Source organism: Eleutherodactylus coqui, chromosome 8 (assembly GCF_035609145.1).
Source record: "Eleutherodactylus coqui strain aEleCoq1 chromosome 8, aEleCoq1.hap1, whole genome shotgun sequence".
Taxonomy (NCBI): domain Eukaryota; kingdom Metazoa; phylum Chordata; class Amphibia; order Anura; family Eleutherodactylidae; genus Eleutherodactylus; species Eleutherodactylus coqui.
Genome location: NC_089844.1, coordinates 34,614,252 through 34,641,490, shown reverse-complemented (window position 1 = coordinate 34,641,490; position 27,239 = coordinate 34,614,252). Strand labels below are relative to the sequence as shown.

Sequence of the window (27,239 nt, the reverse complement as noted above, 5' to 3'; positions counted from 1 at the left end):
AAGTCTTGGGGTACCGAGCAAGCTATCTAAGGTTGAAGCATTAAGAAACTGTCATCCTCAGTGTTCTGTAACATTGCATCACTAAATTCTACACGCTTTCCTTTGTCACCTGTACAAAGAGCCTGTACCAGTTGCAATTGATATGGCCTCATGATTGAACGTCACCTTAACACAAGCATGACAACGGACCCCTTTTTTAGATTCCTCCACAGCCCCCAATATTTTAGGGACTTCCAGCATAGGCCAAAGCCTAATCTGGAATGGCCAGAGCCCAGTCATGAACATCTCAATGGTCTGTAGTCTGTGAGAAAGCAAAATGGCCAGAGTCACCAACTCAGTCCCCTCTGGTGGAAGGGGTCAAAAGTTAACCCAACCTTGTTCTCTCTGGTCCATCCCTAAAATGGCATAACGAGCACAGGGAGGGTCCCTACCCTTCCGACACCAATACTCCAAGTAAGGACTACCATCTTTGGTGGTGAAGGGGGGAGGGTCCTTGTTTTCAGACACCGCAGCAAAAAATGATATGGGGGAAGGGGACTGGTTATTTGTATAGCACCACTTATTCTGCAGCGCTTTCAGGTAATTTGTTTATTACCCCCCACCAAGGCTGGGTACTCATTTTACTGATCTTGGAAGGATGGAAGGCTGAGTCAACCTTGAGCTGGCCACCTGAACCAAGGGCTTAGCAAGGATTGAACCTGCAACCTTCAGGTTGTGAGTGAGAGCTTAGGACTGCATTCTGCTGTCTTAACCCTTTGCAATCCAATTTTGGATTCAGGGTTTCTTAGGGGGTTTTCTCTTTCTTCCATTATACAGTCGCGCCACCTGCTGGCTAGAGGCCGTACTGCGGTATTGGACATGCTGGAGAGGCCCCCGACAACAGAACGGCCAGTAATATACAGTAAGAATACCATGCCGGACGTCTTCTGACATCAGAAGTTGTACAGCCTTCAATCAGAATGTCTTTAGACGTCAGACAGTGGATTGGAAAGAGGTAAAACGCTGCGCCACGAGGCCCTCTTTTTTTTTTTTCTTGCTCTACCACTTTTAAAGAATAAAATATCTTTGGAAAAACATAAAATTATTTTCTGCGGCCATCTTCTGACAGCTAAAACATTTTTATTTTTCCATCAACATAGTTTTATGAAAGCTTGTTTTTAGCAGAGCGTCCTGTAGTTTCTATTGGTATTATTTTGGAGGACATATGAATTTTTGATAATTTTTTATTAGATTTTTTCTTGAAGACGGGGTGGCCAAAAAAAAGCATAATTCTGGTTTTGTGTAATTTTTTTTATAGATTAGACCTTTATGGATGCAGCGATACAAAATATGTTTTTGTTTTCTTATTTTGATTTTTTAAATTATAAATATGGGGAAAGTTTTATTTCCTTTTTGTTTTTTAATACTTCATAAAACTAATTTTTGCATTCTTTTTTAGTCCCTATGGGGGACCTGAACTTGTAGTTGTTTGATTGCTCGGCGTACAATGCATAGAATGTAATACATGGCAAGTAAGCGGAACCCCGTAATCTCATAGTGGCGGGGCAGTTCGTGACCCCTGAACTCCAATTGGGGCATTTAAATGCCACTGTCAGATTTGATGGTGGCATTTAAAAGGTTAACAGTCATGATCAGCTGTTGTGGGCGGGTGTCTGTTGTCAAGGCAGCCAGCACCCACATTGTATGATCAAGATTAATCATTTTATAATAAAAAGTTCTGCAATTCTCTAATATACTTTGCCAATTTCTCACTGTTTTAAGACCTCTGCTTGCTGTCCGTCAATGGAAACGATAGTGTTTATGTCATGAGGCCATAAACCTATCCTGATTGTGACTGACTTCTCAGTGCAGGGAATTATAGTGAAAATAGTGGGGAATTGAAACAAACAGTAAGGTCGAATAACATGGCTGGGTCGGATTCCACATGCGGTATCCCACAGCGGAATCTGACCTGGTGCCCGGCCGGTGACCCCTGCGGACTCCATGTGTACCTATTTGTAGTGTCTTCATCTACAATGCGGATGTGCCAGCCGGGACGGGCGGCATATGCACAGGACAGATGACGCCACGCCATTTCTTCAATGGAATCAATCTCCGCTAAAATAGGACTATCTGCGATTCTGCCTCCGCGAGCAGAAAATCGTTTTTGATTTCCGCTTGTGCACATGGAAAAGCGTCTTTGCATGGCATGCTATGGGTTGTATTTGCTGCACAATTTGGAGGCGGACGGCCGCTCCGGAATCTGCTATGCAAATACGCTCATCTGCATTGGGCCTATATTAGAAAGCAGTAGATCTTTGCATTGTAGAACGATGAAACGATGTAACCAATGCGTCCATGTTGGCGACGTCTACTTATACATAGCTAGAATACAGACCACTGTAAATGGCAGCCTGCGGCAGATGTTTTCTGACATCAGCAAGGTTTCAGCATCCCACAAGCTCTGCATTCTTATTACTATGATGTTCTTGTGCTAATTGAAGTATGTCCACTCTCAGTGCCATAAGTAGTCCACTCAGGTCCATGTTAGTGGCATGCGCTATCCGTATATTCAATGGACAACACATGGACTCACAGTACGCAACTAGGCTATCCACATTGTGTTCCGTGTGCTGTCTGATGCCTGAGTTTTAGCCTCAGGGCCCATTCACACAGGTGTATGCAATATCTGTCCATTTCTTGCATTATTGCATTTTTTATGCCCATGTGCCATAAGTGTGTCATCAATTTTTCAAATAAGAAAGACAGAAAAATACCTCTACACCGCTATCTATTGGATGGCAGCATTCCTTCAATTCAAATTCCTTATAACTAGTCCTCCATAATTGGGAATATTAAACCAAGCCAGGAACCATGCACAGACAGGCTGTTTTCGGGGTACTATGACGTGGATCAGAAGCGGTGTCGTGTCTCCTTAAGGAGAGCACCCAAAAAGTGCTACTGCACACTGATGAGGCGCAAGCACCCCAAAACAGCATGTTGTGCATGGTGTCTGGCTTGGTTTAATATTCCCAACTTGTTATAAGGTCACTTCGAATTGAAGGAATGCTGCCATCCAATAGATGGCGCTGTAGAGGTATTTTTCCCATCATTCTTATTTGCATAAATTTCCCAGAGGAGTACTGCCTTATAAGTCTCCTTACTTAGCTTTTAGGTGTCCCCACACTTCTTCTTGGTGCTCTTCATGGGGAGAGACTATAGCTCCCCTGGTCCACTCTCCCCCTAATTGTCTCCACACACTTTTTGGGGGCTCTCCTTAGGCCCCCTGCATATGGGTGGAAATTCCGTGGGAGGATTTCCCACAGATTTTCCGCCCGTGCCCGCTGCCATAAGATTGCACTAAATAACGCAATCCTAGGCAGAAGGCCGTGATTTGTTTGCGTGAAAACACACGCAGAAAACAAATCACGGTATGTCCTATTTTTATGGGCCCACTCCGCTCTGTGCATGCGCCAGCTGGCTGGCAGCTGGCACACAGCGTAGAGATAAAACGCCGGGAACGGGTGAGCCGCAGGCCTCTGCAGGGGCACGGGTCCGCATCCCGCTGCGAGAATTCATACAGCAGGATCCGTGCCGGCTGTCTGCAGGCGGCCTATAGGAGACACGACACCGCTTCTGACCATAAATTTTTCATGCGTGCATAAAAAAAATAAGGAGGTCCAATTGATGTCACTATTTTTTGTTTTTGCTGTCAACATGTGTTAAAAAACACAGTGCAGACACCTGTAAGATTTGTGTTTGCTGTGTTTTTTTTAACACTCCCCTAGACTTTAATGTACAATTTTGGTCTCTTAATACAGCCCTAAATAGCACGGACTACTTTTTTTTTTTAACACACAACATTAGTCTGGCCTGTTGTACCGCCTCTAGCTTGGATACAAGATGTGATACAGGAGGACATGGAGGCTCTAATATCCTACTGTGCCACCTGTAGCTTGGACACAAGATGAGATACGGACGTGCATGAAGGCTCTAGTACCCTGTTGTACCGCCTCTAGCTTGGATGCAAGATGTGATACAGGCGGGCATGGAGGCTCTAGTACCCTGTTCTACCACCTTTGGCTTGGATACAAGATGTGATAGGGTGGAAATGGAGTCTCTAGTACCCTGTTGTACCGCCTCTAGCTTGGATACAAGATGTGATAGGGTGGAAATGGAGTCTCTAGTACCCTGTTGTACCGTCTCTAGCTTGGATACAAGGTGTGATACAGGCAGGCATGGAGGCTCTAGTACCCTGTTGTACCACCTCTAGCTTAGATGCAAGTTGTGATACAGGCAGGAATGGAGGCTCTAGAACCGTGTTGTACCACCTCTAGCTTAGATACAAGATGTGATACATGTGGGAATGGGGGCTCTAGTACTCTGTGTTACCACCTCTAACTTGTATATAATATGTGATACGGGCAGTCATGGAGGCTCTAGTACCCTGTTGTATCGCCTCTCGCTTGGATACATGTGGCTGCAGGATGTCCTGAACATATCGCTAAGCTGTCATTGTCCCTCGTACCACTAGTAGGGGTGACCGACTGTTGTATGTGATGGCTCCCTAGACCATCACACCAGGAGGGGGCAGTGTGCTGCTCCACAGCAAAGGCAGGATTGAGGCGTTGACCTCGAGGTCTCCAGACATGAACGCGACTGTCGTCAGCGCTAAAACTAAACCTGGATTCGTCACAGAAGACAACCCAGTTCCACTCCAAAGCATTCAGTTCACAATTCAGACATCTCTGCAAACTGAGGCGATGGTGGGTGTCAAAGGCCGTACATGTAACGGGCAATGTGAGATCAAATGTCCTTCAGCCAAGCACCTGGAAATGGTTTAGAAAGACACAGGGGTGTAACGATGGTGCCCCCTGTCTCTGAATGGCAGAAAATGAAACAGTTGGAGCTGCTGGTGCTTATCGAATGATCAGATGCTCCTCTCTGGTGGTCTGTTGGGGGTCCTGAGCCTAGTCGCCTTGTGTGCCCTCATGCATGCATTGGTCTCAACACCTCCTATTGCTAACGTCACACGGGTGAGTGTGATATCGGACTGTGAATCATGCCTCTCATCACTTCGGGGAAGAGGCAATCCTCCGCTGCGGCTGACAGTTGAGGTGGACGGTCATGGAGTTTCTCCCATTGTTTTCAATGGAAAAACCTTGTGTTGCACCGCGTGCACCTGGCACTGGTATGATGCTGCCGCCAGCGATATTGAGAACAATGTGATGCAAGAGCAAGCACAAAGATAGGGCATGCCGCAATTTGCTTCCCGCATCGCAATGTAGTAAAACATCACTCATGTGTATGACCCCATTCTTTTATTCGTGCGTGATTTTCCTCGCCCATGTGAAGCCGGCTTAACAGTCTGGTCAGAATGGCCGGTGGGGCGCAATTCATTGATACGACCATCCAGCCTCTCACCTCCCAATAACGCGCCCCTCTCAGACTCTGGTAACGGGGTGAAATCTCTTCTCTGCGTTGTAGAGGCGTGTAGTGGTCAACAAGCTCTACACAAGAAGAGGTCACTACACACAAGGAGCCTCCGGGAGCCTCTTATAGGCCAAGGAGGGGAACCACTGTTAGGGCCTCCGGTGACAAGACCGTTCATCAAATCACCACAACTCTCATCATTTGTAAATCTGCCTGAGATGGAACCGCAGGACGAGTTTTGAAGCAAAACGACAACTTCTTCTAGGGGCTTGATATTTCTTTAACCAAGAGCGTACACGGCACGGTTTTCCACAGTGCGGCTCATGAGATGTCCAGTAACCTGTTGAGGTGTGTGCCGCCGGTGTCACACCCTGCCCCCCGCCCCGCGCTGACACAGGAGAGCACCTGCCGCTGTTTATCGTGGCTCCGAGCAGATGTTTGTTTAGTATAATCACAATAAAACAGAGCCGTCCGCATCCTGGTAACCCGCCGCACATAAGGCCGTGTTCCTGGAAATGCGATGGTATCAGCAGCCTCCCGCTCTATTCTCTCCTTTTGTCGTCACCCAGCTGCACAGTTGCCATATTTCCCTTCATACATTTACACTATAGTGCACAGAGGAGGTATAAGTGTCTATGGAGGAAGCATCAGCCTGACAACCTGTTATTGTTCTCTACTTCTGCTTTATATGTGACTAATCTGTGTATAGGGCAAGAGTCAAACGGGACCCACCCAACCCTCCTGGTGCTGCTTCATGCTTTAAAAACCCCACCATATAGTGTTACATCACCGAAGAGCCGGGGGTCTAACTACAGGGCGGCTGCAGAGAAGTAGGCCGGCACCACGATTTTATGAAAGCTGTATAAGAAAATCTGTCCTTGTTGCCCATAGCAACCAATCACAGTGCAGCTTTCATTTTACCTCAGCAGTAGAAGAAATGAACGCTGTGCTGTGATTGGTTGGTATATCTTATACTGCTGAGGTAAAATGAAAGCTGCGCTGTGATTGGTTGCCATTTCTTATACTGCGCTGTAATTGGTTGCTAAGGGCAACAAGAAAGATTTACTTTTAGACATCATTCATAACAGTGTGGTGCTGGCCTACTTTTCCGTAGCCCATCCTGCAAAATGGGTGCAGCGGGTGCCGTTGCACCCAGGCCATCTAGCCTAAAGGGTCTCTCTTCCCCATATGAGGAGGCCAGTAATATAAATGAAGCAGTTTGGGGCCCCTGTTACAGATTTTGAATTAGGGTCCAGCAGCAGCTTCAAGTTATCTCTTCTCAGGAATCTTGCACTAAAGGCGGCTTCGCACGCTCGTATTTGTGCTGCGCAATACGCTGAGAATAGAGCCCATTGATGTCAATGTACTCATTCTCATTAACAATTTTTTTTACACGCCATTCGTTTGGGCACAGAAAAATATTACCTGCTGTATTTTCCTGCGCACCAAGGGTCCTCATAGAAGTCTTTGGGAGGTGCGCACATGAACGCGCAATACGTTGTGCAATTCCGTGAAAAAAAACATCCGGCTCTCATTAGGCAAAATAGCCTTTTCAATCCAGGCAGGGATGTGTTACGTGCGCATACGAACAGGCCCTGCTTGCGCAAAAAACTACAGTGCTATACGCAGATGCGCGCAAATCAACTTTGTTTATTGCACAAATATGTTGCGTATTTGAGCATACGTCAGTCCGAAGGAGCCCTAAAGTGTCAGGGCCCATTGACACGGGCGTTTTTGCGCTCTGTATAGCATGTATATCCCCATAAGAGCCATTACTACCTGAAAAATTATAGTGGTCCCTATCCTGCTGTCTATTAGATCACATATAAGGGTCTACGCTTCTTCCTATCCATGTCTCACAATTACTGGTGGATTGCAGATAGCAGTGAGGGATTGTCCCAGGAGCCACAGGTGAGGTGGTCTATAACTAGGGTTGCCCCTTTGTCACAAAAAATACCAGCCAAGGTAAAAGGGTGTGTGGTTTGGGGTTATGGTTAGGGGCGTGGCTTATAACGACACATTTTTACTTTCATCATTCTAGTGGCCGCAGCTAGTAATTGTGTCCTCCTCTATGGCCCCTATAGTAATACTGCCCACAGTAGTGGCCCTAATAGTAATAGTGCCCCCAGTGGTGGCCCAAGTAGTAATAGTGCCCCAAGTAGTGTCCACAATAGTAATTGTGCCTTCAGTGATGGCCCCAGTAATAATAGTCACAGAGTAGTGTCCTCAATAGTTATGTAATGGTAATAGTGAAGGGGGAGGCCAGGGGTCACAGCTGATTACAGCTGAATGGGAGCTAGTGAGGGAAATGCTTGATGGTGAGGGGTTGCTGCCCAGCCAGAAGCGTTCTCAGCTGGCAATTATTTTTTGCTGATAAAAAATAAATACCAGCACTGGCCTTTCGACTTAATTACGGACTGATTGGGTGACAATGTGGTGACCCGGAGTCCCATGAGGAGGAGCTGGGAGGGTAAAACTGTCACGGGTCACGGTGACACGGTGCCACTAGGTCGCTTCTAACACCCCTAGGATAGGGATGCTCAATAATCATTTAAAGAGATTTTTAGGTTGTGATGGGTGACGCCACCATTGCTTTTCCACTGGTATAGGACATTGGCGATAATAAGTAGAGTCCACACACTGTTAACTTTTTAATTTGATTCATGTAACTGGAACACTTCAAAAGGTACACTGATACACCAATGCAGGCAATGCCAAGAAATATGGTCTGGGAGGAACTCAAGATGATGCTGGTCCTATAATCCTTAGGACTTGTATGGAACCACTCCTGAAGGGGTATACTCAGGATGACACTGGCCCGACAGTCCTAGTTATCTGTCCGGGACTGCTCCTGGAAAAAAAGAAGGGACAGACTCTCCACAGCTAATCTCTGGACACAGTACCTCTGCATGGTAGTCTTGGCTCATCTTTGTACTCACTCTATCTCTCACACTCTCTCCTCACTCGCTACTGGATCTTCACATTGATGTACTGAAGATATCTTTCTTCCTCTTCCATTCTCTTCACCACATGAGGGTTGAAGGTACCCCCATGTGGCTGGCACTCAGAAGAACTCCTGTTGACCAAACTCTGAAGAAGAACTAGAAAAACTCTCTATCACACCCAAATCACTCATATTTATAGACTCCAAACATACCACATGACATGAGTTGGATACATTCACAGATATTAACTCTTCATTCACTACAGCTGTGCAATACACATAACAAATGACAAGACAGTTTCTGCACAGTGCATCTACACAAGACATTACATGTATGACATTTATGGATGGGCCAAGGATATATGTTCTGGGCCACTACAACAACCCTATCAATAATTAGCACCTGCTGTAAATCAAAGAGCCCATAGACTATTCCTTGCACTGCAGAGGCAGCTAGGGAACCCAAAATGGACCACGAACAAATTACAAAGTGGCATCACATTGTAGTTGGGCCCAAACTGGCAGCAAGTAGAGCGAACACAAGTAGGTAGGGGATAGCAAACTCCCCCAGCTATTTGCCCAGTAAAATTCCAGACAGGGCAACAGGAACCAAACGAACCCCATTATAGGGTTAGTTCAGCACCATTTGGTTCCAACATAAAACAGAACTGTTCAACCAGGGGATTCCATTTTCCTACTTTCATAATGCAGCAGGAAAACAGAGTCCCAATGCAGATGTGAACGTAGTCCAAGTGACTACAGCATAGTTACCTCCAGTGATAACAGGTGATATCCCCTCCAACAGGAGTCATTCACAGTTTTTTTTTCTTCTCCAGTCGACCCAGACCACCATGATTACTTCTCCCAGACCCCAATCATTTTTCATGCCTCTTTTCATGACCTCATTTATAATGCCCCGTTATATGCCCCCAATCATATTGCAGAAGCCAGGAGGTGAGTATAAGTTTTTTTTTCAGGATCCAATGGGCTCACCCTTATTTCTCCCAGACGAGTCAATGGCCAATCCACCCCTGTTGCCCCTGACTTCTGTTGGTGTCCGCTGATTTCAGTCAATTATTATTACTGACTGTGAAATATTTCCTACCTATTATAAACTTATTTTTCAGTCTTTTTACTTTAAAGTACCAACAGCCAACAAATTGCAGCTGAATCTTACGATGGTTTGTCGTGTGCCTTTATTATGGTGAATGTATAATGTTTGCCTATATGGTGACTTATTGCATATGATGTCTTACGATATGCAGTTTATGCACAGTAATAAGCTCAAAGTGTGGTCACAGTATATTGTAGTATTGGATATAACGTAGACCAAAGGAGGGATATGAAATCCTGTCCACAGAGATAGGAGCTCATCATTCATCCCATTAGTTACACATATTCCAGGCAGTGAAGAGGTTAATATTTTCCGCCATCCAGGCGTACATATGTCACCTGCAGATCACTTTGTTCTTGGTCCCATCCCTACCACGTCTGTCAGTCAGCCGCTCTGTCAGTTTTACCTACAGCAAAAAGTGTCTTTGTTAATTATTCATTGAGAAACAAAGGACATAAAAGCCTGTTGTGACTAATCACCTGATAACATTGGACAGAAGCGCCCGGATCCCAGCGGCGGCACCTGACTGCGCTATTCCTGGGAAGGCAAGCTGTAGCTCAATTTTCCATTGCATAGATGGGGATGTGTCACAGATGGGAAATGAGATTTGTTCTATGTTTCACGAGTTCAGTTCATTTCGGAGAGGTAGGGTCATATAACATGGGCCAATCCTCGACCCGATGTAATGAGCGCTGATCAGCAAAGCATGTCAATCGCTGCTCATAAGGACAAATGAGCATTATTACCATCCTTCGGTCCTCTAGAGTCGTCATTGAGGAATGATGATATGGGGACAAAAGCTTGTATAGCTGTATAAACGATTAGCAAAAAGAGCTCTTTTGCGCGGTCCAATTATCAGGCACAGACGTTCGCGAAAATATTTGTTCATTTGATCATCAGGCTGTGTTAAAGGGGAATCATCAGCCAATGAATGAGCATATGCTTGTTCGTCAGCTGATTGTGGCTTCTTAACCAGCATGAAAATGCTAGTTGGTTGGTTGTAAATCTTCCCATCCGAACAGCAGAAATGCAGTCTACCAATGGGGATGTGGCTGATTTGTTCGCTGATTCTTGTTTCGTTAACATGACTTGATGATCGGTTGAACAAAGGTTTGGGCGAACATTCATGCCTGATAAATGGGCTGCGTAAAAGGGTCTTAAGAATATGAATAGACTAGTAATTATTAGGATATTATAGCACCAGTGTTTCTGGTGGCGCAATGCACCACACAGCTCTGCTACATGCAGGTCACACAAACACAGCTCTGCTACATACATTGTTCATCCCATGCAACAGGGATCAGAAGCAGCACAGCACTGGAGATGGAGGACATGTGATCACATCACCGTCATGCTCCGCCCCTGATCACATGACGGTGATGCTCCTTCCGAGTGAATGACTTGCTTCCTCCGCCCCTGATCACATGTCGGTGACGCTTCTCCCGAGTGAATGACTTACATGCTCTGCCCGTGATTACATGATGGTGACGCCATCAAAGGTCCTTCATCGCCAGTGAGGGAGTTACATGCTCAGCCCCTTATCACATGATGGTGATTTAATCACAGGTCCTGCATCCTTGTGCAATTACGGGCAGGCTACAAACCCCCTGTGGCCTAGGTTGCTATGGAATACTAACAAACATCTAGCTAGTCAGCAGCTGTGTGTATACAGGACCTGTGTTATGTCACCATCATGTGATCAGGGGCGGTGCATGTAAGTCTCTCACAAACCCACTCACTCATGCACAGATGGACAGGTGGTCCTTAGTAGTTTGATCTCTCTTCTGTGCGATATCGCTGCAATTTCTCACAGTGATATCACGATTTTGTGTCGCTACAAAGTCACACGTGGCGCTGCATAGTCGTGCAACGTTGTAGCGCTCTTTTAGCGGGATTTTCAGGGATTTTGAAATATAAGCCATACCCCAAAAATAAGCCGTGGCCTCATTAAATAAAAAACAAAACATCATCTAAAAGGCGCTGTGTGCTCCGCCTCATTTCTCCTGAAGCTCTGGCACTTCTCTGTATTCTTTTGTCAGCATTTCCTGGTCAGGGCTTTCAAAAACCCCGCCTCCAGGAACGCTGGATCTGATTGGTTCTCGAGTGCCACGCCTCAGCCAATCACAGCCATTCAGTGTTGCAATGATTGGCTAAACCGTGGCGCTCGAGAACTAATCAGAGCCAGTGCTTCCTGGAGGTGGGGATTTTGAACCTTCAAAGCAGGAAGCTCTGACTGAAAACTACAGACAAGTGTCCTGGAGCTTCAGAAGCAGACATGCGACAGAGCAGAGAGCACCCTGTTAGGTAATGTATTGTGTGTTGTGTTTTTTTATGCAGCTAGGGCTTATTTTAGGGACAAACAGTAGGACATCCTACTGTAAATGTTGCATTGCATCGTACGAAAACTGATGCAACAAATAGGACGGCTCCATAGGGACACATGGGCTACAAAACATCGCAAATCATGGCTGTATGGAGCATGCTGAGATTTTGTATTCTCGTAATGTAGCAGCCTACAAAACATTGCTAATGTGAATTAACCTATTGGAAAGCATGGGCTTCACATACATGCGATGTGTAGCGCTGTCGCATCGCGAGAAATCGATTTTGTTGCCCGTGTGAAAGCAGCCTTAGGATATATACCTGCGTATATATCCCGGCCATCTGGTAGAATGCAGGTATTGTTGTATCTTGTCTCCAATACCTAGAATGCATTGAATCCAAATGCATTTATTCACATGGCTTAGCGCATATACGCAGGTAAATAGCTGCATATATACTATAGTGTGAATGCAGCCTTAAGCTGTGACGACCAGGGGTGTAATTAAAGGTTCAAGGGCCCGGGTGCAAAAGTTTATCTAAGGCCCCAACCTGTATCTACTCCCATAACTGTACCTCAACTGTGATGCATACAGCTGCTGTATATAGTGATATGGACCAGGTTGGCAGAACCTGTAATCTCCTGTATATATGTATATATACAGGAAATGCCCAGGTTACACCAGCATCGTCTATATCACTGTATACCGGATGTATAACTTATACCACCTGTATATATACAGTATAATTACATATAGGAAATATCCAGGTTACACCAGCATTTTCCATATCACTATATACAGGGGAATGTTCATTTGTATATAGCGATATTAGTAATTATTAGGAAATTATAGTAGCAGTGCTTTTGGTGGCGCAATGTGCCACTTACTGATCTGTTATAATAAAAGGCATTGGGATTTTATGCACGCGGCTGCTGTTTTAGGACCTGTTGGTATAGGACTGGTGATGACATCACAGTCGTTGCACGTCTTTAGTGTTTGATAGATAATAGATAGCTCTGCTACATGCACTTCACACACAAACAGCTGTGCTATGCATGTTTCACACACGGCTCTGCTACACGCACTATACATACACACACACAGCTCTGCTACACGCGTGCATCACACATGTCTCTGCTATGCGCTATGTTCGTTTCTGTCCAGCGCAAATGTGAAACCATCCCCATTACACCAGCATGGTCTATATCACTATATATACAGGAGATGTACATCCCCCTATATATAATGATATGGACCACGCTGGTATAACTTGGGTATTTCCTGTATATAATTATATGTACAGCTGGTATAACTTATACCAGCTATACATATATGATTACATGCAGTACAAACCTGGGATAACCCCTCTCTCTGTTCCGGCTGGAACAATGACGTGGCAGTGACGAATCACAACTGCAGTCTCTCAGTGGAAGAGAGTACCATGCCAGGGGAGTCTACAGCCTGTACTTGGCTGCCAGCTGCGCCAGGTAACAGCCCTCCCCTCGTTGAGTGTCACCCGGATTTGTCCGGGCCACGGCTGTTAGGCAGCATACGACGGGATTCCATTAGGCCCCCCCCTAGTAAAGGACCTTGGTCGTAATTGCGACCCTTAGTGGTACGCTGGTGGTGGCGACTCTGTATAACAAGACAGAAACAACCATTTTCGCAGATAGCAAGATCAACATCACGGCGGGGCAGAAGGCCAGTGACAGAAGGCGACCTCCCCCTCCCACTCTCCAACTTTTAAACTCCCAGTTAGGAACGCCCCTTCTCCCCAAAGATTATCCTAGCAAGGGTTGCAGCCCCCACTATCCTTAAAGGCACAGCTACGTCCCAGTAGTTAATGGCGGCTTCGTTATGCACTTCGTGGCCTTTCAAGTCTTGAAATGATGAACTGAAAATACTATTTTTGCTGCATTAAAGCTCTCGTCTCCGTCTGTCACCACCGCACCAACACACACCATCCACCCGTAACTTATTACCTGCACTACATTGAAGGAAGACCCCGTATGGCGCTACAGTCACCCTCTTCTCTTTACAGTGTAAAATGTAACTATTTACTTATCACATAGCTGTCCATACACAACAGTAAAATAAGTCACTGCTCTAATACAGTAACATTATAATATTGTACCTAACGAACAACGGAAAAAAGTCATATGTTCATCCGGGTCAACCTAAGCCGACACATCAATCTCTTACCATACCAATGAACATTTGGATCCCAAATTGGAGTTACTTTAAGCTCCGCCCCTGCTCAGTCTGTACACGCCCACAAATCAGTGTATGAACACCTACTTTTAGTCAAATTAGCATAAACACTCTTTACAGGACCAGGACTAATGGCAAGTGTCTCTGAAGAATGGAAGAAATCCAGAGCAAAGTCACTGCAGTCAAAGGGGGAACCTGCAAACTCTACAGTATGCAAATGCGGATCTAGTCGGATATAAATGCAGGACCTCATTGCTTATTGGTTACTGAGACGATATTTTATCAATCGCTGCCTCACACAACGGCACATGAAATCCTCGTGTACAAAGCAGTGTGGCAGGTGCCATCCTGTAGCCTGAGCCCAGAGGCGTAACATGAAGCTCTTGGGCCCCAATGCAAAACCTGTAACAGGACCCCCAACCATAATGCTTTATTCATCGTACTGGGCTCCCTATATGGAGAGGAGAGGCTTTATGAGCCCCCTAAAGCTTCTGGGCCGGGGTGCAACCGCATCCCCTGCATCCTCTATAGGTACGCCCCTGCCTGAGCCTAAGGGTCCAGTCACATGGGCAACAGTGAGTAAATCGTGGCAAAATTGAGACTTTGTTCTCCCAATTTTTCTTTTTTGTGAGAATAATCTCGCATCACGGCCATTTGCGATAAAATCTCGCAATTTTTTATCACAGAAGTCAGTAGGACTTTCTAATGTTAAAAATTCATCGCATGTTCGTGTGATACGATAAACAAGGAGGCTCCCTAGGGAAACATGGACTACAAACATAATCGCATATCACGGCGAGATAGAGCATGGCGCGATTAATTTTTCTTTCAAGATAGCAACAGAGAAAACATCACTAATGTGTAGAACCCATTGGAAAGCATGGGCTTCACATACACACGTTTTCTCGTGCTGTCGCATCACAGCAAAATCGCACGGTTTTATTGCCTGTGTGAAAGCGACCTAAGGGTCCGTTTATTCAGGTGTGTTTTTTGCCCGTGAGCTGTCTGCATTTTTTACTGACCGAATACAGATGGCACACAGACCTATTAAAGGAAATGGTATATTGCAGCATGCCTTATTGTGGTCCGTATTCATGGACCAAAATTGCCGATGAGAGTCTATGGAAGCATAAAGAAAACCCAGCTAAGGGCTTAAGCAGATGGTCGCATTTGCTAATATGATCGTTTGGCGGATGTGATTTTCACTACCGCAAAATGGTACAGAATCAAACCCATGTGTTTAAGCCCTAACACGGATGTCACATGTGTGTGTATTGAGTCTTTTATGCATGTGGCAAGTAGACAGTGAAAAAAAAGGAATGTCGATGGGGTTTACTTGTATCTTTTTTACGTGCGTGAAAAACAGTTGGCACACGGACATAAAAATGCGCATACACCCATCTCAGTTCTTGCCCTAATATTACCAGCAACTACATTTAAAGTGGACTTCCCCTTTAATGAATAATAAATTGCTCCTCTCGGGACCGTCCTGACATTTATCCCTGTGTGTTTCTATAATTAATGACCTTTTATAATACTTATTTTCACATCTACCTGTATAAACCATATCACAAATATCTAAAAATAAAACCCTTATTATTTTTTTATCAGTGGCTGCAAAACAAACTACTGGGTCGTATTGACCGCAGAGTGATGGCCAGATGTCCCTGCCTAAATCTGTACATAGAGATCATTATATCCTGGATTACTGAGATATCATATATTCGTCTGTCATTGAAGCTGCAGTAAAAAAAAATTGTTTGCACCCATTACTGTGGTTGTTTGCATGTTGACCTGCAAGGTTAGCTGTTCATCACTCCGTGGACCTCACCTCTCCCCTCAAGGTTACCCTAGAAACTAATCTTGCGTAGGAATGGTTCATATGGTGCTCAACAAAGTGATCAAGTTCCAGAGCGCTGAATATGGTAAGGAGTTCACTGTGTTGTGTATCTGCTTAAAGGGCAACTCCAGTTATATTTCTTATTAATATAAATGATACAGAAAATACTGCTCCGTGTACAAGCTTATAATTATTAATATACCACCAATATGTGCAAGAATATAACTACTATAATACTGCTGCTATATACAATAATATAGCTATTATAATACTGCCCCCTAAGTACAAGAATATAACTGCTATAATACTGCCCCCTATGTACAAGAATATAACTACTATAATACTGCCCCCTATGTACAAGAATAGAACTACTATAATACTGCCTCCTATGTACAAGAATATAACTACTATAATACTGCCCCCTATGTACAAGAATATAACGACTATAATACTGCCCCTATGTACAAGAATATAACTACTATTAAACTGCCCCTTATGTACAAGAATATAACTACTATAATACTGCCCCCTGTGTACAAGAATAGAACTACTATAATACTGCTCCTATGTGCAAGAATATAACTACTATAATACTTCCCCCTATGTACAAGAATATAACTACTATAATACTGCTCCTATGTACAAGAATATAACTACTATAATACTGCCCCTACGTACAAGAATATAACTACTATAATACTGCACCCTATGTACAAGAATATAACTACTATAATACTTCCCCCTATGTACAAGAATATAACTACTATAATACTGCCTCCTATGTACAAGAATATAACTACTATAATACTGCCCCCTAAGTACAAGAATATAACTACTATAATACTGCCCTTATGTATAAGAATATAACTACTATAAAACTGCCCCGCCATATGTACAAGAATATAACTACTATAATACTGCCCCTATGTACAAGAATATACCTACTATAATACTGCCCCCTATGTACAAGAATATAACTACTATAATACTGCCTCCTATGTACAAGAATATAACTACTATAATACTGCTCCTATGTACAAGAACATAACTACTACAATACTGCCCCCTATGTACAAGAATATAACTACTATAATACTGCCCCCTATGTACAAGAATATAACGACTATAATACTGCCCCTATGTACAAGAATATAACTACTATTAAACTGCCCCTTATGTACAAGAATATAACTACTATTAAACTGCCCCCTGTGTACATGAATAGAACTACTATAATACTGCTCCTATGTAGAAGAATATAACTACTATAATACTGCCCCCTGTGTACAAGAATAGAACTACTATAATACTGCTCCTATGTACAAGAATATAACTACTATAATACTTCCCCCTATGTACAAGAATATAACTACTATAATACTGCTCCTATGTACAAGAATATAACTACTATAATACTGCCCCTACGTACAAGAATATAACTATTATAATACTGCTGCCTATGTACAAGAATATAACTACTATAATACTGCACCCTATGTACAAGAATATAACTACTATAATACTTCCCCCTATGAACAAGAATATAACTACTATAATACTGCCCCCTATGTACAAGAATATAACTACTATAATACTGCCCTTATGTATAAGAATATAACTACTATAAAACTGCCCCCCAATATGTACAAGAATATAACTACTATAATACTGTTCCCTATATACAGGAATATAACTACTATAATACATCCCCCTATGTACAAGAATATAACTGCTATAATACTGCCCCCTATCCCTATGTACAAGAATATAACTACTATAATACTGCCCCTATGTACAAGAATATAACTACTATAATACTGCTCCCTATATACAGGAATATAACTACTATAATACTGCCCCCTATGTACAAGAATATAACTGCTATAATACTGCCCCCTATGTACAAGAATATAACTACTATAATACTTCCCCCTATGTACAAGAATATAACTGCTATAATACTGCCCCCTATGTACAAGAATATAACTACTATAATACTGCCCCCTAAGTACAAGAATATAACTACTATAATACTGTCTCCTATGTACAATAATATAACTACTATAATACTGCTCCCTATGTACAAGAATATAACTACTATAATACTGCTCCTATGTACAATAATATAACTACTATAATACTGCTCCCTATGTACAAGAATATAACTACTATAATACTGCCCCCTATGTACAAGAATATAACAACTATAATACTGCCCCCTATGTACAAGAATATGACTACTATAATACTACTCCCTATGTACAAGAATATAACTACTATAATACTGCTCCCTATGTACAAGAATATAACTACTATAATACTGCCCCCTATATACAAGAATATAACTACTTTAATACTGCTCCCTATGTACAAGAATATGACTACTATAATACTACTCCCTATGTACAAGAATATAACTACTATAATACTGCCTCCTATGTACAAGACTATAACTACTATAATACTGCTCCTATGTACAAGAATATAACTACTATAATACTGCCTCCTATGTACAAGAATATAACTAGTATGATCATTGTGCATGATCGCAGTAGACGTGAGGTACATGAGGAGTTTGTGTCAGTTCTTACAGAAGGGTGCTCTGGCACACTAATGTGTATTATGAGCTGGTGACGTTATGATGATCTGTCCCATCAGATCCAGGCTGAGCCTTCTTGCTGTGATTTACTCCAGATCGGGCCCAGATTTGAAGTGGGGTATCAGTGATGAAGCTGCTTACTTTGATCACTTGCTCTCCCTACTGGTGACGCAGCTGGATGTTTGCATCAAAAGATCCATCCACCCAGGCAGCCCCCTCTAAATATCAAAATATTAAAACTGTCAGTAATTGACTGCTCAATGCTGGTAGTATAGGAGGATTGATTAATAAGCTCCATAATGTCCTTATGACCTAAGTGACTAAATATGTGTACGCCCTCCATATCAACCACCCTCCCCAGATCACTTTTGCTTCCCTGGGCAGTTTTTTGTCAAATGATCGAAGTGATGTTGTTGCATCTGAATGAACTAGACATGGCATGAGGACCAGGGGTCCTGTCTGTTACCCTTGGCATGGCCATGAATAGGGCATATGTAATGCAACCTGAACTGACATACAAAAGACAGAAGCCACAATGTATCATTAAAGATAGATTTATTGCTATCAGCATGACTGTGGGACCAGGCCAGTAGTCACTGCACGGCCAGGATGGGTCGCTGGATGGGTTGGGGTCTATGTGTCGTCCTTAGTGCTGGATCCGGCGGATGGACTGGATCTGGTTAGTATGAGCCTGAGTGCTGTATTCATTGTAGTTCCTGTATTCACCATTGTGTCTGTCTCTTTCCAGCACATACTGGTAGCCTCTGTATCCAGGGAACTGGTACGCTACCCAACTGCGAAGAACAGAGATGCCAGCCAAGTAAGAGGGTGACTGATATTTGCAAGTGAAGAACATAAGTGCAGTGCTGTAGCTCGATATTTCTTCACCCGGGCAATGATTGAGTGTGATGCCCCCATAGAGAGACAGTACTACAGCTACAACTTGGATCGCCAGTAATAGGTTACAGCCCAACAGTGGAGAAGAGTGGTGCCGAGCAGAGGACAGAGTCTCTCTGCATTGCCTCCCCCTCCCTCTCCTTCTGAGGGAGCTGCTGCCTGGATCAGGTCACAACAGCTGAAAAGACAATCCAGCTGCTATAACCTACCGCAATACAGAAAGAAGAGGAAAGGGGCAGCAGGACTTTCGGAGACCCATGTCCTGTGCCCTCCGCCACAAATTCTATCTGACAGTGCAAGGGACAAGTGCCCAGCAGGTCCCCTTCCCTTGCATGTCTCTGTTGAGTGACAGATAAAAGAGTAAAGATGAATGAGCAGAATACCTGGGTTGATGAGAAGATAGATGTATGAGAGAGAGGGCATAATAGAGATGTAGATGGGATAAGGGGTTAAGAGAATTTGGGGGGCCCAAAGAAAAACTTTTGTACCCGTGCCCATGAGCCTTTAGCTATGCCTCTGGATGGGAAGATAGATATATAAGAAAGGGAGTTTAAAGAGAACCTGTTATCACCTTTGTGCCTCATAAAGCCTCATAAGCAGGTAATGAGTGCTTTACACAAGATGACTGTCGGGTGCATAAGCGCTGTGGGATGTTTGTATTACTGCCGGGTCCACTGTGGAATGTCACTATTACAGCTGGGGCTGCTGTGGGATGTCAATATTACTGCTGGGGCTGCTGTGGGGGGTCACTATTACTGCTGAGGGCGGCCGTGGGGTGTCACTATTACTGCTGGAGCTACTGTGGGGGATCACTATTACCGCTGGGGCTGCTGTGGGATGCCACTATTACTGCTGGGGCTGCTGTGGGGGGTCACTATTACCGCTGGGGCTGCTGTGAGGGGGGGGGGTGTCACTATTACCGCTCTACAGTCATTCGAACAATAATTGCCTCTATGTTTTCACAGAGGAGAGACATTCATTGAATGAATGGAGATGGAACACGCCAAAAATCTTTTCCATCCTCCCACCTTTATTCACTGTGAACAGGCAGTTAGTTGTTCAGGTATGTACAACTGCCTGTTTACTGAGCGAGAAGTCACTCACTACTTGCTTCATTTCACTGAGCTGAAATAAAGCGACTAATTAGCGATTTCTTGCTCAGTACCCTGTTAGATAAAACGAAACAACTATTGGTCAAGATCACTCATTTGAGCAGTTTTCAACTGATAGTTGGCCCGTGTGAAGCCACCCTAAAGCTGTATTTACACGGCCAATAGCGAGGTGTGCCCTAAATTCTTGGGCGTAACTCGTATTGCACAGCATTCGAACACCCCAGGCCATATTTACATGGCTGAGACAATTGTGCAAGTTCTGTGTATTTTCACGATGCACAGACCTCGTGTGATGTATTAACCCATTCTTTCCAATGGCTTATTTTACGTAGGCGTTTTTCCTTTCACACTGAGAGTGCGAGAAAGAAAAACTGAAGCAGGTCCTATTTTTGTGTGATTCACGTGTGAGACTAGGACTTTCACATCACACAGCTCACAGATGAGGTGACCATGTACTGTGCAGTGCGAGTTGTGCCTGAGAATGTTGGGTTTGATTCGAAGTCGCTCGTGTAAATGCACCCTTAAAGAGATATTTCCATCCCGGCAACTTATCCCCTATCTAAAGAGGATAACAGGATAGGCGATAACTTGCTGAGTGTTGGGTGTCTGACCACTGAGACTCCCATTGATCAAAAAAAATTGTGCCTAGCGAGTCCTGAAAGTTTGACAGTGGTGGCCGTGCATGTGTGCCATCACGCCATTCACTTCAAAGGGACCTTGCTAAGTGCTTGAACTCGGCTAACTCCGGAACTTTCCATTGAAGTGAATGACGCAGTGACACACATGCACGACCACCAATGTGAAACTTTAGGGACGCATTAGGGTGGCGGGTTTCTCAAGCTAGAAATACCCCTTTAGTGGGACACAGGAGAAGACAATACTCACGCTCCAGAGTTGACCTTGACTGAAGCCACTTCTTTGGAGCACCAACCCATGGCCTGCAGGGAGGGGTAGTCATCACACAGCTCAAACTTGCGTCCCTGGAAGTTTTCACCTTCATACATAGTCACTTTGCTGTCGCTGTGATTCTGTAGTGGAAAACAAACATAAAACGCGCCATGCAGTTACCCGGAGAAGTCAGGATCAGAAGGGCACAGGGGGGAGAGGTTGTGATGGACTAAGGGATGGCTCAATGTCAGGAAGTGGTGATGTTTCCTTACTGCGCATTTCACAGGTCGGAAGGACAGAAGATGTTCAGTTCTGTAGCCACTGTTTCCACTCCATGCTTCAAAGCGAGGGTAGTCGCCCTTCTCAAGAATGAACTGCTGACCCTGAAATTCTGGGTATTCAAACCCAACCCATCTGGTAAGAAGAGCACAATTTGGGTCAGTGCGGAAGCCATAATGAGACCCTGTGGAAAATTCTATAGACAAGTATTTTTGATGATTTGAAAGAAATGTAACAGGAAGCCACACAATGACATTACTGCTGCTTTCTAGTAAGGGTTGGCTACGTTCTGATACTTTGTTGCAGTATACATTAGAATTCTATGGCTTCTTCGCCATCTAGTGGAAAAAAGTGGTAACACCTACGGGCCATTTTCAACTTTGATGGAACGGATCCTGCGGAATCCTCGCTCCATAATGTTGGGACATTCAATGAGGAATTCACATCTTTTACCCTGGAAGTTTTCTTCCTCCCACACAGTTACTTTCCACTGACCCAAGGTCTCCATTGGCTGGCTGGTCATTATGACTCACTGTAGGAAGAAGATACAAGTATTTAGAACTGGTTTGATATATTGTTTTGCTTCACCTATGAAAGCACACATAAGAGAAGTACAAAAATAACAATTCCCACTACTACAAAATGCTGCAGGCAGATGCATAGCTAGACTTTCCTTCACCTAGGGTGATAGGGGTCAATCATTATTAATCAATAACCTAACATAAGAAAGATAAGGAAACAGTGTAATAAATGTGACATTAGTTATTTGGTTATATAATGTTATGTATTATATGTAAAACATTCCGGAAGTTGCTAGTAGAATTTGGATATAGAATCATATGTAAAAAGGTATATTCAAGCGTTTATTTGAATATTGATTTTAAAATACTAAATGTATGATTAATTAGATTTTATTCAGCTATCTTACTGAATACCAACTTACCAACTTTGTGCTGACTCCCAGTAGGTGGCTGGACCAGTTTTTGTCTATGTGAAAAGTAGAAACAATGTCCCCTCTTTTGATGTGCAAATTGTTGATGGATCTTTAAGATTACATTCTGATTAAGTAGGTACTCAGGCAGCCAGGAGACAACCTTTATTATCACATGTAATTGTTTTATGTATAGTTCAAACAGCTTTGTTGATACCTTTTGTTTAAAAGGCTTTTGATTTACAGCCCTATTGTAATCTGTTGGAATGAGGGTTTGGTCAGCAAAAGTAGAATGAAACTAGGTATTGGAAACGCCTTCTTTACAACTTGCATATAAACTAGCAAAGTACAACAATAAACAGAATTCATTCTGATTTACTAAGTCTGTGTATAGTGGGTCATTATGGTTCTCAACTATGAGTACTCTATATAATATTTCCTCTTAATTTGGATACAGGCAACATTCGCATTTCGGTCTGCGTTCCAGACCCCCCACAGTTTATTTGGCGCCCGACAAGTGGGGCAGAAGCTAACTCCTTACCTGCAGCCGATACCTGACTACACTACCTGCCGACCAGCCGGACGAGAGGCCACGGGACCCCAGATCTACAAAACACCGGTATACGGTAAGCTCTTGACTTGCCACTCAAGCTCTGGGCTCTCCTGACTTCATTCAGTCCTCGTGTCGACAGGGGGTGAGTTGCTGTATGTTATATAGGACGCTTCTGCCTGTTATTTACGGTGTTCTTAGTGACCGTGCTAGACGGAAGAACCCTTGTGTGTATATTGCCATGTTGCCTGTAGTAATTGTTGAAATCTGTACGTTGATAGTCTGTGTCGTGTTAGCCATAATTTGCTTTTACTGAGTCTGTTATAATATCACCAGAAGTTCCCTTAGAAGAGAGGTCTGGTCTCCCCTAAACCCCCCCCTTAAGGAGTCCGTAAAATTATTCCAGGACCAGGGGTCCTTAGTGTACTGTGTGAAATAGAAGCCTGTGTGACCTATAGAAGCCTGTGTGACCTATAGAAGCCTGTGTGACCTATAGAAGCCTGTGTGACCTATAGAAGCCTGTGTGACCTATAGAAACCTGTGTGACAAATAGAAACCTGTGTGACAAATAGAAACCTGTGTGACAAATAGAAACCTGTGTGACAAATAAGGTTCTGTGTGCCATAAGCTGTGTGAGAAAGGGAAGGGGGAGACGATTGCAGACAAGTGTATAAAATATAGAAAGATAGGACTTAGAAAAACGGGAACCTTTAACTATGAGTTCTGGTAACAGTACGGGAAAAAGCATGAAAGATATCAGAAACGCCGGTTTAGATAAAGGAACAGACAATATGGGAAACGTACAGGGCAAGTAGTATGCCTATATGGAAATCAGCTAGAGAAATAGTAAAAGACAAAGAAGGCACGTTAGCTGTGGGAAGAAGAATGTAGTAAGGTGTTTAGAATTTTGGGAGTCTTAGACCAGCAAGTTTGGGGAAAAGATTCAGAGATAGTCAAAAGGTTGTATAAAAATATGTTAGACAGATGGATTAAGGCAAGTATAGATACGGCAGTAAGGGGTTATCAGAGAAAGGGAATCCTCTTATAGTTTGTGTCCCTCTGGGACATAAAGTAAGTTCATGCAAAATCTGTGGACAATTATGTGACAAATAACCACTATTGTTTGTCTTGTAAGTCTTGTTGTTATGTAAACTAATCTTTGTTGTACGTCTTAGTGTTCTTGTAATGTCTAATTTCTAAGTGTAAGAAAGTTATACCCCACTCACATCTGTGGGGGTTCAAAAGAACAATGAAGTATATATATACTGGGTGGTTTTTTTTTTGGTTTTTTTTCCTGAGTGTAAAGTTGATGTAAGCAATTTTAGCTGAAGGTTATAGAAAAAAAAGCAAGTCAATGAGTTAAGGAAAGGTAGAAGGTTTAACAATGCACGGTAATAATAGTTGCTATCTGGAGTGGTGAATATAAGTATGTGGGTGGAAATGGGCATAAGTTGTATTATGTTTGTCATTGGGTAGCCTATTCTGAGCGAATTGTGTAAAAACCGCGGTACTAAGAGTTTTTCTTATCTATACATAATTCGCTCATTATTGGAAGTCTGGTGTACAGTAAATACAATCCCAATTTCTACTTCACATATTATCAGTCCGTATAGGAATGAATAAAACCCCCCTTACTGAGTGTGAATTTGCAGTTTTTGTAAGGTGGGGGCAAGTGTATTACATTCTGGGTTAATCTTAAATAGACAGCCCAGGAAGATAGTCACAGGCAGTGGAACCAGTTATACAGCTTTGCTATCTGTCTGGACAAGTTTCTGTGTTCTATAGAAGATAAGATAAATTTCAAAGGGTGGGGAGTACTGGGCTTTAGAAGACCTACTTGTCTTTGCAAAGAAATCTGAATTAAGAATTGGTTATATTTGGCTGCACAAGAAAAAGCCCCTATGTTGTATTATATTAAATATATATATATATATACTTTGTTCAATATGGGAAGTTCTATGAACAGTAAATACAATCCCAGTTTCTACTTCACATGAGATACTTGTGTTATATGGTATATACTGTCCGGTGGCTAGAAACTAAATGAGGCAAGAAAGACCAAACGCTGAGCCAGACCACAGGGGGTGGAGCTAGGTGATGTAAGGAGATGGGAGGGAAGAACAATAGGAAGAGGTGTTCCTCCACCCTCAACACAGACCAGCCTAGGAGAGAAGTATATGTCTAGTAATTACTAATAATTAATGCTGTTTAAAGTCTGAATGTTTTAGTTGCTTATTAATATCTTAGCTATTGTTCTGTTTCATAGAGATAAAATTCAGTGTCATAGAAAGGAAGACAGACGCTGATGAAATAAGAAATTTGTAATGAATTATGTGAATTACACGGTCTTAAAAATAGAGAACATATAGGGATTTTTAAGATATATTTTAGTTTTTTTTTTGCTTTTTGTGTAAATGTCAGTTCTGTAATTGGTTGGACGTCTATATCACTGCTAAATGCTGTTAGTACTGCACTGTCTCTGAAAGAATGTTCTGTAGGAGAGACATGCAAACGACCAGCATCGAAGGAGTGGAGCTAGATAATGTAAAAGTAGGTAATGTTTCATCCTTCTTTTGTCTACAAAGGAGGGGGTGAGGAGCTTGGGCAGTTAGGAAATTTTTTTTTTTCTTCTTAAATTTGATAAGACATTGCAGGCAGGATCAGATTAATAATGAATTTGCTTAAATAATATCATATTTCAATATGAATACATGTTTGTGGATTATTCTGCCTTGTTGTAATTCATGTCTGTTATTTGTACCAATATCTTACAAGCCTTATCTGCATCCATCAAATTTTCACCGGATGGATCGGTACGGGTTGAGAGACCTCAAGTGACAGTTCAGAGGAGGTTTGTAAACTAACTGCTCTCTTGGTAGATCCGGCTCATGTATTTGTCTTGATAGCTACTGCAGAAACTCAGCTTTCCGCAGGTCCTGACAAATAGTAAGCCACCTCCAAGACAAACTCCAATTCCTGAGTCATTGCTTAGCACAAGGAACTGGACATCTGACATAGGTGATCCAGGTATTGCAGGTCAGCAATTTCTAAATTTTTAATTTTTAATTTTTTTTTTTTGCTACAAGGTTCTGATCTATTTTAATAGAATACCAGCTTGATTATCTAGCAGTAATTGGTGCAAGGGGTTTCAGGAGTGCCAATTCAGCTGGCAGAAACTGAACCACTAGAGGTAATGTTTAAAGGGTCACGATGCCTCATGCGCTTCCTTGTGCTGGAAAGTCCTGAAAGCATATTGGGAACCGAAATGATGGGATCCTTGGGATCTTGTATCGAACTTCACTCGTCCGGTGAGGCTCGTATACACCCCAGGTCTGAAAGTCACCCGACCTTCTGTCGGATGGCAGCAGACCTAGCGACACCTCTCCCTGTCTTCACTTTTACGCACGCAGAGAAACAAGTTCTTAGTGTCGTTCCTTTGAGCCTTTGGGCTACCAGTCAGACGGACCTCGACAGACTGTCTGTATTTGTTTGTATTTAATTCCAGAGGAAAGCAGTACTGTTGGATAGTGCTGCCACAAGGGGCACAGTATAGCCCAATACCAGTTCACCAGATTCATGAAACTGGTATTAGACGCCTGGCCAATTCGCGAGGGCACCGCCCTCTTGTAATATGTTGATGATTTGTTTTTATTTTCTTTTATGTACTGCTGACACAAATAGTTACCTCAATGCATCACTAAGCCTTTTGTGTTTCCTCCATCAGAGTAGAATGGCTGCAAAGCCAGCAAAGAGAAACTTCTTAGATCACACCATGGTGATCTACACCCCACATGACATACATGGTATCCTGACACAGGTAAGCCATAGACATCTGTCCCGTGCTAGACAGATCAAAAATGGAACTTGCAGTACACTCTTCATCCAATGTCTCATTTCAACGTTGCACCACTTTGAATCCGGCCACCTTATTGCCATTAGGTGACACTGATTCAAATGGGGGAGTAAGTACAGAGGACCAGCTTTTTGCAAATTCTCTGACTGATGAAGAGGAGGCCTTTTGACGCAGAACACCAGCATGATTGTGACAGCTGGGTTCGCACATGTCACTGACAAACACCTCCTAAACCCCCACCTTGAAATGTTTGTGGATGGATCTAGATACCTGAATGACAAAGGAAGG

At 43.2% G+C, this 27,239-nt stretch overlaps 2 protein-coding genes across 2 annotated transcripts in view; one reads left to right on the top strand and one right to left on the bottom strand.

Annotated features, from left to right (window-relative positions):
- TYW5 (tRNA-yW synthesizing protein 5) overlaps positions 1–27,239 on the top strand; it is a 964,030-nt gene that overhangs the window by 13,471 nt on the left and 923,320 nt on the right. The gene's annotated exons all lie outside the window — the stretch shown is intronic.
- The window catches only part of CRYBA2 (crystallin beta A2), a 32,167-nt gene continuing 23,938 nt past the window's right edge, over positions 19,011–27,239 (bottom strand). Inside the window, exons 2-5 of the mRNA XM_066577361.1 lie at positions 21,983–22,149; positions 21,611–21,752; positions 21,336–21,478; positions 19,011–19,235 (exon numbers count right to left, since the gene is read on the bottom strand). Coding sequence (XP_066433458.1) covers positions 19,088–19,235; positions 21,336–21,478; positions 21,611–21,752; positions 21,983–22,140 — 591 coding nt within the window. The 5' untranslated portion in view covers positions 22,141–22,149 and the 3' untranslated portion in view covers positions 19,011–19,087. The remainder of the gene's footprint in view (positions 19,236–21,335; positions 21,479–21,610; positions 21,753–21,982; positions 22,150–27,239) is intronic.